This window comes from Temnothorax curvispinosus, unplaced genomic scaffold (genome assembly GCF_003070985.1).
Source record: "Temnothorax curvispinosus isolate PA1 unplaced genomic scaffold, ASM307098v1 QBEX01016327.1, whole genome shotgun sequence".
Lineage (NCBI taxonomy): Eukaryota > Metazoa > Arthropoda > Insecta > Hymenoptera > Formicidae > Temnothorax > Temnothorax curvispinosus.
The window spans coordinates 60,315-76,115 of NW_020226107.1; the positions used below are offsets into that span (position 1 = coordinate 60,315).

At 34.8% G+C, this 15,801-nt stretch overlaps 2 protein-coding genes across 5 annotated transcripts; one reads left to right on the forward strand and one right to left on the reverse strand.

Moving 5' to 3' along the window:
• The first annotated feature begins 9,553 nt into the window (after positions 1 to 9,553).
• LOC112466551 (coiled-coil-helix-coiled-coil-helix domain-containing protein 1) lies at positions 9,554 to 10,575 on the forward strand. The gene is made up of 3 exons (XM_025034706.1): positions 9,554 to 9,664; positions 9,894 to 10,027; positions 10,240 to 10,575. The coding sequence occupies exons 2-3, from the start codon at positions 9,898 to 9,900 to the stop codon at positions 10,470 to 10,472; spliced, it is 363 nt and encodes a 120-aa protein (XP_024890474.1). The 5' UTR covers positions 9,554 to 9,664; positions 9,894 to 9,897; the 3' UTR covers positions 10,473 to 10,575.
• Positions 10,574 to 13,412, reverse strand: LOC112466550. Of its 4 annotated transcripts, none has more exons than XM_025034705.1 (8): positions 12,890 to 13,412; positions 12,194 to 12,349; positions 11,946 to 12,132; positions 11,725 to 11,853; positions 11,452 to 11,637; positions 11,084 to 11,351; positions 10,825 to 11,014; positions 10,574 to 10,747 (listed from the first exon to the last, which is right to left on the reverse strand). In XM_025034705.1, exons 2-8 carry the CDS (start codon positions 12,291 to 12,293, stop codon positions 10,662 to 10,664), a joined length of 1,146 nt encoding a protein of 381 aa, XP_024890473.1. In that variant the 5' UTR covers positions 12,294 to 12,349; positions 12,890 to 13,412; the 3' UTR covers positions 10,574 to 10,661. The 4 variants fall into 4 exon arrangements, with proteins under 4 accessions (XP_024890473.1, XP_024890472.1, XP_024890471.1 ...); XM_025034704.1 differs by having other exon boundaries at positions 12,194 to 12,379; XM_025034703.1 differs by having other exon boundaries at positions 12,194 to 12,451.
• Positions 13,413 to 15,801: the final 2,389 nt, after the last annotated feature.

Here is a 15,801-nt window from a genome sequence, read left to right on the forward strand (position 1 = left end):
CAATTTTATACCTATTCTAAATCTAACTCTAAACAACTTCGCATGATGATTTAAACTACCTTTCTAAATACGAGTGAACTCGTCACTGGTCAATAAATTCGGCTAACAAACGAGTCTCTAGTCAATAACGTGTTAAATTACGCATTCTATAAGAGAGATACTGACAAGTATGAATGATCAGCGGATATTCATAAATTGCAATTAGCGTTACTTGCATATTTTATATTTTCCTTCAAAATAAACTTACAGATGCTCCAAAGGTAACAAACACATGTGGGATGAGCCTATCAAAATGAGTTCCTTCCAAATGATCCATTTCGTCCGATTTCAGGGATTGCCTGAAGTACTGCAGGCTCTCCTCCGTCGACGTCCCTACGATTAACATTAGTCTTCATTTAGTGGTATTATAATTTTATGTTATTTTATAACATTTCTAATGCACTTTATCAATATATCGTAAATGTTTATTTAAATGAATGTTTTTATGATAAAAAATTTCATTGTGTATCACTTTTTTAGTATTCATTATCTCAGTCACATGTAATTAATTTATCATATGTTTTATATGTGTAAATAAGCGACAAGAATTGTTAATAAGACATATCTTTTTGAATTTACCGATTTATCACTCTTGCAAATGGACACTAAGTTCCAAAAGATGCAACATTTAAGTAATGCATCTATTGCTCAATTAAAAATATTTATGTTTAAAATGGAAATGTACGATACTTTTTCCGTCCTCCTATTTGTAAAATCAAGTTTCGTGCCAAAATAACATTATCTACGTGTAATCATTTAAATATTATTTTTAAGGATATATTTATCTATATATATAAAGAGATAAAACCTATGACCTTTATATTAACCCTTCGTAGTCCCACATGGGTCAATTTGACCCACCTTCAATTGGATTTAAATAGCTAAATGCCTAGCTTAAAATGGGGCTTGGTCCGCCATCTACAAGAGTTTGAAGTATCCTCTATAGGTAGAGACCGTTAATCATGTACTCGTTCACGATTTTTTTTCAACATGTTGCCATTTAATTTCTCACAAAACCGCAGTTGTTTTATATTCTAGAATGTTCAAGGTATGTTCCAGAATTATTTGAACCCGATCAGACCGATACCCGGTCTTCCCCCCTGTTAAACGGGGGGCTATAGGTTGAAACCGGGCTTAGGCCTGGGATTCCTATAGTTAAAGATTTCCTCACGTAAAAAAAAAGTGTGACTACGAAGGGTTAATAAATCAATTGTTCTGCATAGTTATTTATTTTATAAAATTAACTTGTATTTCTAATATTAAAAATCATTCCATAAGTAATGCGGTTTTTTACAAAAATATTTTAGAAATAAAACAAAAAAATTTCACATTTTAATTTTAATCTAAAATATATTATTATTTATAACTTATTCCCATCTTATAAATTTTTAATTCCCTAGCGATAAAAGTTTTTCGGTTTTGGGCTAAAGAATATATGAATGAATGAAAATGAAAATCCCTTTTATACCGCATTATTTATGGAATGACCTAATATTTGATATAAAAAGTGACATTTCGCACAATTCGCACGATTAATGGCAATTAGATAATTTGGGATAAAAGCCTTGGAGTAAAATCGCGACCATATTGTCACTTTACTATTACGTAAAATTGAAATATTTATCAAGTTCGACGTAATCGAAACGTGACGCTATCTCTTATATTTTCATATGCATTTTTGTGACGATGCAATAATCATACATATTAAACATTAATATCACTAAAATTTGATAATCTATTTCCTACATACTATGTAATACCGTATGAAATGAGTAATGGCAAAATCTACAGTTCCGCTGAGGTCATACAGAGATATTTTGCGGCAGGAAATTAACCACGTGGAGATATACACATCTAATGTACAAACGTAGAAAATCTTCACTTCGAGAAAACTGTCATCTCCTCTTTAATTAAATATCAACAAAACATGGAATTTCTTATAAATGTAAATTATATATCACTACACTATAAATCACTACAAATTTCACATTTCTCACACAACTGTGCAAAATTTGCTGCACGATACACAATAACACTCCAACGCATCCTGTAAAAGCTATAGGGTGTTTTTTATTTAGTGACACAAGCGTCGGCGTCGTTCTGTCTTTGTTACTCGAAAGAAAGATACAACGACTTTTGTCACTAAATAGAAAACACCCTATAGCTTTTATAGGATGCGTTGGAGTGTAAAGCGGGGAGCACACACTTCTTGCATAGCGCATAAACATAAGCATAAGAGAATTGATTGGGCCATATGCATGTGCATAAGGAAATAGACTAATCCGTTTCTTTATGCATATGGTTATGCACCTATGCAAGTTTGTCTGGATAGACCTTTATTGTGTATCGTGCAGGAAATTTTGCACAGTTGTGTGAGAAATGTGAAATGAGAAAAGTTTTTGTCGACTTGGGTCACTAAATAGAAAGCATCCCTAATAAGAATGAATGTTTGTCTCTATATATAGGTTCTGAGTATTGATATTCTGAGAGTAACCTTGGAAATCGTCTACTTCTACTGCATTTACGTCTTTAGTCATTTTACACCTACGCACATCCGGTTAAGATGAAAAAGATCTTTTAACGTGTACAAAAGAAATAATTATATATTCCTTTGTATAATGTAACATCTTTCCAAGGTATATAGTAGAGGTTTTTCAGATACTAAAACCAATGACTTAAATAAGAATAATTTTTAAATAATCTATGAAAAAAAATTATATATCCTCGTGTTATATATCCTTTCTCGATTCCATACATATGTTCTATACAATTAAAATAAATTATTTTATACCACTTTTAAAATATAAATTAATAAATAAAATAATTTTTTTATATTACCCAATTTTTATCCTTAAAATAATTTAATTTTGCGGAGATCGCTTCTTCTATTCCTCTATTTAGTGATTATGATTTTTATTTTGCAAGGTTGAGTCCGATTTGCGTGGAAAAAAATTTAGCAGTGATAAAGAAGTAATCTCCACAATATTAAATTATTTTAAGGACAAAAATTCAAACTATTTTTTTAGTGGTATGGAAAAATCAATTCATCGTTCTAAAAAACGTTTAAATAAGAAGTGATTATATGAAAAAATGCAAATTGTCACAGTTTCACTTTTTTATATTCTTGGACCGAAAATTTGTGGGCCTTACTACATATGTCACGTGAAGATTAACGTTTTCTTTGAAAACTTTTAAAAATTTTGTTTCTTTCTTTTCTCGCGTTTATTTAACATACTTTGATGCACCAACTATTTAGAAATATCACATATTTTATTTTTTTTTATATTTCCCACTTAATCACTCACAAAACAAAATATTTATTATTACTCATATCACTATAACTCGTAATGTGACAAAAAGTTGATATAATGCATAATTACCATTTAATTATCATTTTTATATTTTTTAAATCAGAAGCCCATGGAAGTTTAGAATCATTAGTTTTCATATTTATCAAAAAAGAAAAAATTAAGTTTGCTGACAGTATAATTTATTGCTGAATAAAAAATTCTGAGATAATATCATCAAAATATGCGAGTTGCTAGTTGCATAATATTTAAAATCGTCAGTTTTTGAAGCAGAAATATAATATGCAAACATATTCGTATTTGAACTTACTCGTACATAAGGTACTCATGGCTTTGTGGTTTACGAACAAGTCGCACGGGAAAGACACTAAAAAAAGTCACGTGATCGACTGACTATCGGTGCCAGTAGGTCTTGCCGCACTCCTTCGACAATCTCGCCGCTTCACCAGCAGAACCGCGACTGGCGTCGGTTTTGCCTTGCATGCGCGCACCACGTGCAATCAGGCAAACGTAAACGCTTATGAGGCAATCGTGGAGTGCCCTCGATGATAGATAAACTGATCATCCAATCATTTTCCATTAAAAAAAAAAAAAAAACAATTCAATACCTTCATTATCCCAAATGTGTATTTAAACAGAAACGTAGGTAGGATATTATATGAAGAAGCCCGACGCTCGCAAAAAAAGCTAGGTATTTAACTTAACAATTATAATAAGCATTTAACTAAGCAACATAATAAAAAACGTAATGGTTTTAAATATAAACATGTTGTTTAAGATAGCTCGATGATTAATAGTAAGGATTTTTATCTTTCCAGCTAGATATCCTTATCGATAATTATACTTAAATAATGATTGCATAAGCAATGCCGTCTTGGCACTTTTACGCGAAATTTGTCTGCTAACATGCGTCTTTCTATCTCTATTTTAGTTTTTCTACGCACACTAGCATATCCTCCGGCAATCTCCAAGTGCGAATCAGATTTAGATTTTTATCTAGCTCTGATAATCACAGAGCACTCCGGTCAAGGCGATGGAATGATAAGTTCTCTTTATCAACGAATCCAATTACACGTACATTCTCTCGCGCAAGATTTTTGCATATCTTGCAAGATTTTGTTACTTAAATATTTTGTTTACAATTAAAAGTTTGTGAGCATATAGATTCTATTTACGCAAGTGCGATGTGCAATCTATGCTGGAGAATATATAACACATTGCATAACGATGACTCAGTCCTCGTGTATCAATGTACGTAATGTGACGTTACTATACATAAACTTAGCTCTTGCAATTTGTACAAATATTATTTCCACAAACGGAGAAGCTCCAGGCCGTTGGAAGCACCGACGTATGGAAATCAACGAGACACCTGTCGGCGGACTAATCCGATCTTATCCCAGCATCATGACAAGTTGACGTACCGACAATTACGTGATGTCAGTGGTGTACCCAAGAAGAGGATTAGGAGGATAAATCTCCCCTCCGAAATTTTGGAACCAAATATGAGAATGAAAGGTTGAAAGCGAAGAGAGAAATAAAATTGTGAATGCTTTAAAGTCTAAAGACAATGCTCTGAACGACTGTAATAATAATTGATAAGATGGCATATGTCTGTCGTACCAATTATACGATGTACGCAATCTTTTCAAAACGCTCAGACTTCTATTATAGTCCTTTAACAGTAAAATGACGTTGCTTTGGTTTGATTCAGATGTAAAAGATATCTGAATTATTTTACGCTGTATTTCACTATCTTTTCGCCGTAAAAAGACGTATAGCTTCTTATTTCATTCTTACATACAACATCAGTGTCTTAAATAATGTACAGCCATCTAAATATACAAAGGCATATATTATAAGCAGGGATTTCTTGCCTACTATTGTCTTTGAAAAGTCATTCTAAGTGTCTTTTAGGGGTTTACAATCTTTTAAGGGGTCTGCAACATAATTCGAGAAAGAAATTCTTCTTATTTTTTTTTTTAAGTTTATTTCGAAAGTTTATTAGTTACTACCTTTATACATATAATATGCGCTAATGTTACAATTAGTATTAAATCTTTTCAAATATATCTCCCCCCCCCCGAAATTAAATCTTGGCTACGCCCCTGCATGATATTGTATATTATTAGTTATTATTAGTTATTATATAGCTACTTCTATAGATATTATAATTTACATACAAATATGACCGTCGAAGACATAATGATGCATAATGATGCAAAAACAGAGATAAAATAATGCAAAAGGTATAAGATACATCTACTACATTCTTCATCGTTTCAGAGAACTATTAATATTAAATTCTATTCTTAAATTCTTAAATTAATTAAACTATTCTTAAATTCTCAAATAAGATGTACCATTTCGGCACTCATGAAAGAATCACGGGAAAAGGAGGGTATTCGCGAATTGCTAAAATAACAGCAATAATTTATATTATTATCAGATTGTACACTTAAAGAAAAACGTTATTGCTTATTTTTTATGATGCACGCGTAAAAATTGTGAAGGCCACGCAAATCATGCGTGCGGAGATACTCTAAATGTGTACGCTATATATATATCTCATGATAACGATGACTGGCAAATCAACTGCCATCAGTCAGCGAGTGCCAATGAGTGCGCGGTTCTTGAATGGCATCGTCGCGATGTAATAGGTCTCCTCACACTTCTATTTTCAAGGGCAAGCCTTCAATTTATCGTAATCGATTTCATTAATGCGTGACCTTAATGGCGGAATGACAACTTAATCCTCCGTTTGATTTTCCATAATTAGAGCTTCGATGAGACATCCACGATCGATGGACAATGTAATACTTAATTGCTTAATTTTGAAAGTGATTTATGTACAAGATCTTTTTTAACCCTTTAGGGATTGTTAACCCACACATCGATCCCGTTGGAGTAAAATGTTATAATTTATAAGATAGTCTTAAAAAACGTCCCTGATGAAAGTTTTTTAGTCTTTTTTTTATTGTACATAATTATGTACACAGGCTCCTAAAGGGTTAAAATCGATTTCTTTATCTTTCTTTCCAATATGATCGATTCAGTGGGAACAGATGTACTAATTTATGCCGATTAAAATGAAAAAATTTCGTCCCAATGAACAACCAAAATCACACTTTTTGCTGCGGCAGCGAATCATTTAACGTTGACGATATGCAATCAGATTTGTCAATCGCATTAAAAAACACGCTTCTGCTTTCGTAAACAATTAATCAAATTGAATAGCAAGTTATAACTCTTATTATGGCTCTCAATTTTTCTATTTATATAAATGTTCTCTGAAGACTAAGTTAAAGTTAGTTAGATATATATATATATATATATATATATATATATATGTTTATTAACTTTAGCAATACAGCCAGAAAGTGGACTTGGTTTACATCAATCCTTAATCACTCATACTTGTATTCAATCCACGCATACACAAATATCCAAAATCCTATTATAAATTATACCATTATATCTTATTGCACTATCTCCTATCCTCCTCACAGCCTATCTCACAGCCTAATGACATTCTATATCTATCTTCTTTTTCTTTCGCATTCCTTTCCCTAACAACTTTCAACAATACCTTCGCTTTGGTGGTGTCCAATTTATCATTCCAAAGTTTATCCAACCTTAAAGTTAGTTAGATAAAACGTTACACTTTAGATTATAGTAATGCGTTCTGTTGAAATTTAACGTTAACAATATATACGCGACGATTTCAAACGCGATAGCGGAACAGAATGTATGAGATAATTTTGAAATTTAAATTCTTGCTGGCTCACTTGAAATGCGCATAAGATATAACTATCGTGACATAGTAAGAGTAAAGAATGACTTTAAATATAGCTAAACAAGCCTTTGTTCCTTTTTTATCCGCAATGCACTTTCGACCATTTTTTAAGGATGTAATTGTGCGTTGCATTTTGTACGTATGTATTATTATACATATATAACACTGTACTACGTATATCTTTCGTACAAGAAAAGTACAGTAATTATAACATAGGAATTTAACAATCACTTCGTAAGATTAAAAAAAAAATTATGTTTATTTATTACATATGTTTGGAAGAATTTATTAAAAATTTTAGTTTATTTATTTTATTTATTTAAAATGTTTGAAATACTTGCGTTTTGACACGCTGACTTAATCAATACGTTCTTACGTAACAAAATGTACAGTCACACCATCCACGTTGAAGGATGTAAAAACATAATTGCATTTGTGCAACATGTGGTTTTTTCTTTTACGTGTGCCCCCGGCATTAAGTTAATGACGCGGACCTACTTTTCAAAGCAGCCTGGAATGAGTTATACACCCGCGGCTGCGAAACTCTTTGTAAATAAAGCTATGTCAAAATCTAGAGCGGCGAAGCCGTTCTCCGATTTCGCGACGTCGGTTTCGTTTCGGTACAAAAAAAAAACTTACGTCATTTTGCTCTCACACATACATGTGTTCAATTCTTCATATCACGACTTCCAAAATCTTAAACTACTACAATTTATGATAAATAATTAAAATATCAATTTTCCGAAGATATTCGGAATAATTGGCGTGTTAATCGCCAAGGTCACAAAAATAGCATCATGAATGATAGTGCTTATCATGAATGATAAATTCTTACGTATTAAGATTCTTGTGTTAAATAATTCAAATATTTTGTTAAAGTCATGTATATATGATTTAATTAATACAGTAATTATAAATATATAGCTTAATTGTATAAATAAATTAAATATTTATTATTTAATTAAAATAATTATATATTTATACATATATATATATAATTTCAAATATAGTTTTTAAATATAATATATATTATTTCAAAACATATAAATATATATTTCAAATAAACAGAAAGTATTTTTAATCGATTATCTCAAGAAGAGATACACAATCACATGCTGATAAAATAATCACGTTTTAGTCTCATGGGCAATCTTCATAAACTCCAGAAGTAAATAATAATTAATAAAAATTCGGACAAGTACAAACTGCGTAAAAAAATTCACCGAAACTACACATATATATTTTGTTATATGTATGTACATACATCGCACATATCCCACGAGATAAACAGACGGGCTGCGACACTGGCTGACACCCGTTGTTCGCAAACATGGAATTTTTCTCGCTCGCTCGAGATCGCTTGACGAAAAAAAAAAAAATAACATCGTACGATGCATTATCGACGAGCTTCCGCGTAAACGTTCACGACGTCGCGTCGCCACGTTTTAATCTCGGAAACACCCTCCCTCCCTCTCACGCTCTCTCGTCCTTCCCTGCGATTTAATTTTATCGGCGAGCCTACTTATTTGCGCCGTTTATCTTAAAAAGTGCGACGCGCGCGCGAAAAACGCCCGTCATACTTTTTGCTTTTGTTAGACTCACTTCTTGGATGCTCCGCCATTCTCGCTCGATCCTTGAACCTTGACGCTACCCTGCTCGACGAAATTCCCCCTTCGCACCGGTCGGCGGTCCCCTTTCGGCACAGCCGAATATGTCCGTTCCCCCGGCGGCCGGCGATCTCGCGCGCACGTGGCCAGCGTGGCCTTGCCGCCAAAATGACACCGTCACCCGTCACGCGTGACTTTGAGGTTAAGCGTCAGCGCGACGTGCACACGGAGTTTTCTTGCGCCTCTGCTCCTCTCCGTTCTCGCCGCCCGCCCCCGCGAAGAAAGAGCCGCCAATCCTCGCGATTTCCTTCGGTTCGGCATACCCTACCCCGTCCCGTCTCATTATCAGTGCGATAAAAATAGCGCGCAAACACCGAGCTAAAAGCAACTTCGTTTGATTTTAACCGTTTCTTTTTGCCGCGAGAGAGGGAAAAAAGAGAGAAACGCATTTTCACTTCTGAATATATATATTATATAAATCTGTTTCTACGCAATTTTCATGCCAAGCGGAGCAGAAGGCGTATGGAAGAAAGAAAAAGAAGGAAAGATAGGAACTCGTACAGGGTTGCGTTCGAAGCGACTAATTTGTTTTAATTAATTTTCTATTTGTCTATCTTTGTTTTGATTTAAAAAAAAACTGCGACTTTGCACTCGCATACTGGTGACGTAATCATTTTACGCGGTCTCTCTCGTGACACTTCTTCCTTTTAAATGCGTTTCAAATGCGAAATTGCGAAAAGAGAGGATACGCCGGCCGATACGATCGAAACTGAAAGTAAACGCTGCCGCCATCTGATCGGTCGCGATCGCGTTTTCACGCGTTTTCTCCAAAGCCGACGAACGCGATTGTCGTTGCGGGTCGCGGCGAACGGTCTACTTTTCTCCGGCTTCTCTGCTTTGCAAAAGAAATTAATGTACGTTTAGCAACATTTATGGACGACTATCAAAATTACATTTTGTCATCAATTGTGTCTGTATGTCGATATAAAAAACCATGCGTTCAGTCATTCTGATAGAACTTGATGAGAAACTTAACCTCCATGTCAAAGAAATTCATAACTTTATATTATTTCACTGTAATTTAATATTTATATAATATTAAAGTAGTACGATATTGATATTTTTATTATATTATATTATCAGAAAGATGAGGTTGACGTCGCTGTTTTTTCGTAACGCGAGGCAACCACAGAATGAGAAGAAGGTACCCTTCAAGGCGATCATGCCGTTAAAACTAAGGGACTTTGTGAGTTCGAAGGGAGGTCGGAGAACATCGGGTATGTCTGAAGATCAATTTATTTTCCCATGGATATGTTTAAAGACCGTTTCTTACTGTATTCTAGTTGTATATAAATGTTACAATGTGGCTGATCGTAGGCTATAAACTTCATTCCGCACAGAGCGTTTCAATATTTATTACAGTTAGCGGTAAATTATAATATTCAGAAAACTTATACTTCATACAATTTTAATATATTTCTGTTTCCAGAACACGGATGTTTGTACGAGATGACCTTGCTTTTGTCGTGCCTTGAAGAAAATGAGTTCGAAGACAAGAGATGTGTCCAGCAAGTAAACGCATTAAATAAATGCTACAAAACTTACACCGATAACGTGCAGCGTATGCGCTCCACGCAGGATCAAGTGGTACCTGTACCCGAAAGTAAGAACCTCACGCACAAGCAGGTCACGTATCTTCTACGAAGTTATCCAACAGTATAGCGTTTTTACATCTGTAGTACTGCATACATTAACATGTGTTGTAAAAACTATTTAATTGTTACCATACTTAATATAAGTGCATAAAAAAATGTTTCTGTAAATATTCATAAATATTTTTATTTTAATTTAATTTGTACAATTATATTAGTAAAGCGTGTATATACATGATAGGCTTTTAATTTGAAATAATTATTTGCTGTTCTTAACGTCGGCGGTGTCCTCCAGTTTATCAGAAATTGTGTGCAAACGTTTCAACGCGAGCCGTCTCGAGTAACCTAAACACGATACAATTTATAACACGATACAACTCTCGCATAGAGTTTTACATCATAAAATCCATACCAATACGTACGAATTGGTTCAATCGTGTTGGAAATAGTTGTAGTTTTCTGCATGACGTCCAATTGCTGCTCGATTCTTTGTAAAGCCTTATAATTCTCTAACTGTTCGTCTTTATAATAGTAATATGTACAGAATAATGTTACAGCACAAAGTGTTAAGGCAATTTTTCTGTACAACCATGTTGTACTTAACAGGTGCGTCTGTAAGAGAACCCAGCGTAGACACTTTTTGGTGAACAATTTGTTTGAAAATTTTATAATAATTATTACCTTATCATCCGGAGACTGAGGAATAATCTTATCGTAATATTGAACCAGTATTCTCTCAGCCACTATATTTAAGCTTAGAATACTAAAAAGCGCAACTCTTGCATCAACCGTTCTTTTAGAAGCACTGAATAACGCGCAGAGAATACAGCTGACGGTGTAAAATATGATGGATTGAAACCAAGACACTTCTCCAATAATCCAGCTTTGGAAAGTGCGTATATATGAAAAGATCTCGTAAAGCAGCTCTTTCTGATCCTTAGCCGATTCTCTAAAATTTAAGAATTTCAAATCGACGATTCACATTAATTACTATTCGACTAAGTAAGTCGAATTTCAAAACGTTTTAAAAATCAGCTTTATGAACTCACTTGAAATCCGACACCATATTGCTGACTGTCTCGGACGAAGTCTGTAGTACAGTCTCGAGTTCTTTGCCGTGATCTAAAAGCTCATTTTGAATGCGCAAACCCTCCTTTTGACTGTTCAATATTACACCTTGCATTTGCGATGCTTCCAGCAATTGATCCTTCATTCGGGAAGATACTTGAAACAATCTACGACATATATGTAGAAATACGTGAGTGCTTTTGTATCTTTACAATGTGTAAAGATATTACACAGGGTATTATACATGTACGTACAACTTGATAGTGTTATCAACTTCAGCCTGCCAAGCTTCATGATTCAAAAAGAAACAGATATGAGTTGCGTGAGTGTAGAATTCATTGTAAACGCTGAACGCTCGGTCTGCCATGCCGCCAATGCATTTCCTATGAAAGAAATATTAACCGATTATCGCAAGATCAAACATAAAGTATAGGAAACTAATAAAAAAATACTCGTTTTCCGAATATTTTCGTACCGACGCTCGTCTTCCGTTTCACTGAGATAGCAGTCGTAGGTCGCGTGACCGGAATCCTCCAGGAAACAATTCGCTAGGCGCAAGGCGAGAAGCGAGTGCTCCTGATCGTTCAATTTGTCACAACTACTCTCCAACGCTTGTAGCGCGGTATGCCAACATTTTCCATGTTGTGGCAGTGATGACTTTGCTGAAAAGAAAAATTCCTGTTACCTACTACTTATCAGTTCTCCTACGTTTTAGCTTCTTACCTTTTATCAGGGAATATTCCTTCTCTCCCAGGTCTCTTAAGATCATATTGCCGTTGCTGGCTGATGTTTCACGAATAACAAGTAACAAGAGCCAAATCATCTTGGAATTGAATGCAGGGTCCTCTCAGATCTCGCTAATTTTCAGGAAGTGTATGTCCAACAGGAAATTTATGGTCCTTCATTATTCTGTCGAATGACATATTTAGAATGAACAAACGTTCTCTTGCGATACAGAAAGAGCGCGGATACAGACTAGACCTGTAATCGTATCATATACGTTTGTAACAACGGGTGCACGAAAAACAATCAACGATCAACTGCACAGTCAATCAAAGACGAAATTAATCACAGAAAAATGATTGAGTCCCACAGTCATTTGGGTTCAATGGACTTAATGAACCTGAATTCCATACATCCAGCATCTCTACATATCACATTTACATCTACATATGGACATTTTTGAACGATAACGCGACAAACAATTGGAGAAGAGTTGCTGTAAAGCTACTTGATTAAAATTACGAAATCCAAATCTGTTGAGGGTAATAATAAATTAACAAAGTTTATTAATGTATGCGTATTTAAAAGAAAAACTTTATTCACTTGGGAACATGACGAAAATTAAAAGAAAATACAAAAGTAATCGCAGATATTACGATTTTCGGTATTTATGAACGAGAATTTTGCACAATATACTTTCGCTCTCCGGAACCGTTTGCGGTTTCACGATCGGAGCACATCGTTCTCACTCGATATTTACGCTGATTATTCGAAGTCGCGGATAACGACACATTTTAAGCGAACTTGAGTGACAAGTAACAGATATATTAAGATTTTATTGGAATCGTAGGAGCGTAGCGTCGGATTTGAATCGGCTCGCAACGGACAGTTCCTCGATTTGGCGCGACAGCAAACCACCTGCGCTGAATCATAAGTGAATATTCGCCGTGCACTAGCGCCTCCGCAGAAGACTCATGGCCGCAGGAGGAAACAGCGAGAGGAAAAGCGTCGAGGGTTTAAAACGGAAGAGATGCAACTTCATGGAAGAAAGAAGAAAGAACAGAGATTGCACTTTTCTCTTTAAATTCTTCCACCTTCTCTTGCACTCTCTCCATTCGAGTGCAGAAAGCTGGAACGAACGAGCGAGAGTCGCGGCCGCTTCGATATCTCGAGAGCTGCGATATATCGAGAGACGCCATTCTCGAACGGCGGGACGCTCCGCAACGCGACGCTCCGCGAAGAAACCGTGAAAAGCGGATTCGAATGGTTGCCGCGCTGCTCGTCGATTATTATCGTTCGAAGTGAATCTCTCGCGTGAAAATTTGTGGATGCCTCGTGAGACGCCTCGTGAGTCGGATATTCAATTGGACGGTACGATTTAATATGCCAATTTGACTCAATATATCAACCCGATTCCATCCTGATGCATCGCGTTTTTTCAGTATCAACGATCCGGACGATCTACATCACCCGAAATCGACCAAGATCTTCATACATCTCACATTGTCATTTCCTCGCCGAACACAGCGGAGGTGCAGTTGGCATACAATTATCGCCAGGTATGGTGCCGGCTTGCACAATCTCGCTTCCCTTGAATTTCTTTCGCTAAAATCGACGCTCGCTAATAGCCATTGGTAATTTCCCGTTTGATTCGACGAGCGCGATGCTGACGAATTTCTGCATTCTTGTCTGAAACTGTTGTCTGTCTTAGTTACTTATTTCTTACATTGATTTTTCATTAAATGTTGTTTTATGATGTACTACGTATGTTCGTATTTGATTCGTAAATTCGACCTTATGCGTGCGACGTTACATGTTACATGCGTTGATTGAACATGTCCAAGAGGTCCAAGATATCCCTTGACTCAATAATGATAAAATTTATTCAGAATTACAGGTCTTTGATACTGTTTTGTCATTGATGATTATTGTAATATGTTCACTATACGTTTTATTTTTATATATCGCAATATGACGATATACTGTAATAATATTATATAATATATGTATTAATATATTATATAATTATAATAATATATTTTACATATGGTATTATTAATATAATACTATAATAATAAGACGATATATATTAGCAACTACAGAAATAAGTTTACGAGCAGAAAAACAAGTGTGTGAGTCTCATAATTAGATGATATTACCTAAGGAGTTAGAAATCTCCTCAAAATATCTCGTTTAACGAGTTCTCATTTTAACAACTTACATTGAAACAGAATTAATTAACATAAAATATCAGTTCCAAAGGTTATATTAGCTTTAAAAATGTACATATATATAACTGATACAGTTCTTGATCCATGCACATTTATTATTTATATTACTTAGAAGAGGATAATGATATATATAGAGTTTTAATATAAATAACAAATACGTTTGTTAAGCTTATCACAATTCAATACATTATTTTATACATATGAGTAATAAAAATTATATAATCTTTTACTTTAATTTATTTTTTATGTTTCAATCTCAGTAATAAAATTTGAACATTACATTTAGCCAAATAATGACAGACAACTTTTAATCATCTTCGGTCGAAGATTAAACTCATTAGATCTTATCAAATCTCATTAATGATTTTTCATTAGCCGTTTAATTACCGCCGCTCTCTCAAAATGACAAATATTCTCAGCTACGGTGTTCGACATTGATTTTTACAAGAGTATCGGGGTGTACGTCGTTAAATCAAAGAGAGACTGTCGAAGGGTCCGCAGGGATCGGAGTATAGCGTCGCGGCGCCCGCGCCGCTGGCAAACCGCCAGCGTCGCTTGCCATTGAATTCGCGCGGGCCGAAAATAAGTGAGTCGGTACGGTAAACAGGCGGTACAGTGACACACGGGTTCGATCTCCTCGCTTGCCTCTTAAAGACCGGTTTAACCGAACGCGCGCGGGGACATTTCGGGATCATTGTTCGGCCTGGCTGTCCTCCTCGTAAACTCGCACGAAGACGCCAGCGGCCAGAGGCGTAGCTGCAGAGGGATGCGGCGCATGCACATGCAACACATACACGTTCCATGTATTTATATCTCTTTATTATGCAGACAACACTTTGCTTTCAGAGTTTCACGATAGACGCTTGTGGTAATAATCATCGAATAATTGTGAAATGAGGTCATCCCTACGCGCAATGCATGTCGATTTATTTTTAATATTAGTTCTAATATTTCTATTTAATTTTTTAATTTTTTTTATTTTACAATACTACTGGATAATAATAGTACAAAGGGGAAAATATATAATAATATGTATGTGGGCGTGTGTATGTATAAAATTCTGTTTTCATATATTTATAATTTTGATATTATTACATATGTACATATATTATTTTATATATTTTATATACGTATAATAATGTTTAGATTTAAAACAAGATATGAAGTGAAGCAATGTATTACACATTAATAAAGTTTGTACGTGTTTGAGAAATAGGAAGATACTTCTAAAGGGAAAAGCTACGCCGCTGGCCTGATACAAGTCGTGAGTGACTTACAATAAACGATTATACTCCCCTTGGCTTTTGTATTTATCCTCAGTGACATTTGTCGGTGGAAATACGGATAGGCTCTTTATTAGACTATCATTGTGACTAG

Coding starts and splice junctions, on each gene's coding strand:
- LOC112466551 (XM_025034706.1), top strand. CDS start 9,898: ATGAGGTTGACGTCGCTGTTTTTTCGTAACGCGAGGCAACCACAGAAT. Junction 10,028..10,239: donor GGGAGGTCGGAGAACATCGG/GTATGTCTGAAG, acceptor TTCTGTTTCCAG/AACACGGATGTTTGTACGAG.
- LOC112466550 (XM_025034705.1), bottom strand. CDS start 12,293: ATGATTTGGCTCTTGTTACTTGTTATTCGTGAAACATCAGCCAGCAAC. Junction 11,638..11,724: donor GTTGATAACACTATCAAGTT/GTACGTACATGT, acceptor TATATGTCGTAG/ATTGTTTCAAGTATCTTCCC. Junction 11,352..11,451: donor AATATGGTGTCGGATTTCAA/GTGAGTTCATAA, acceptor CTTAAATTTTAG/AGAATCGGCTAAGGATCAGA.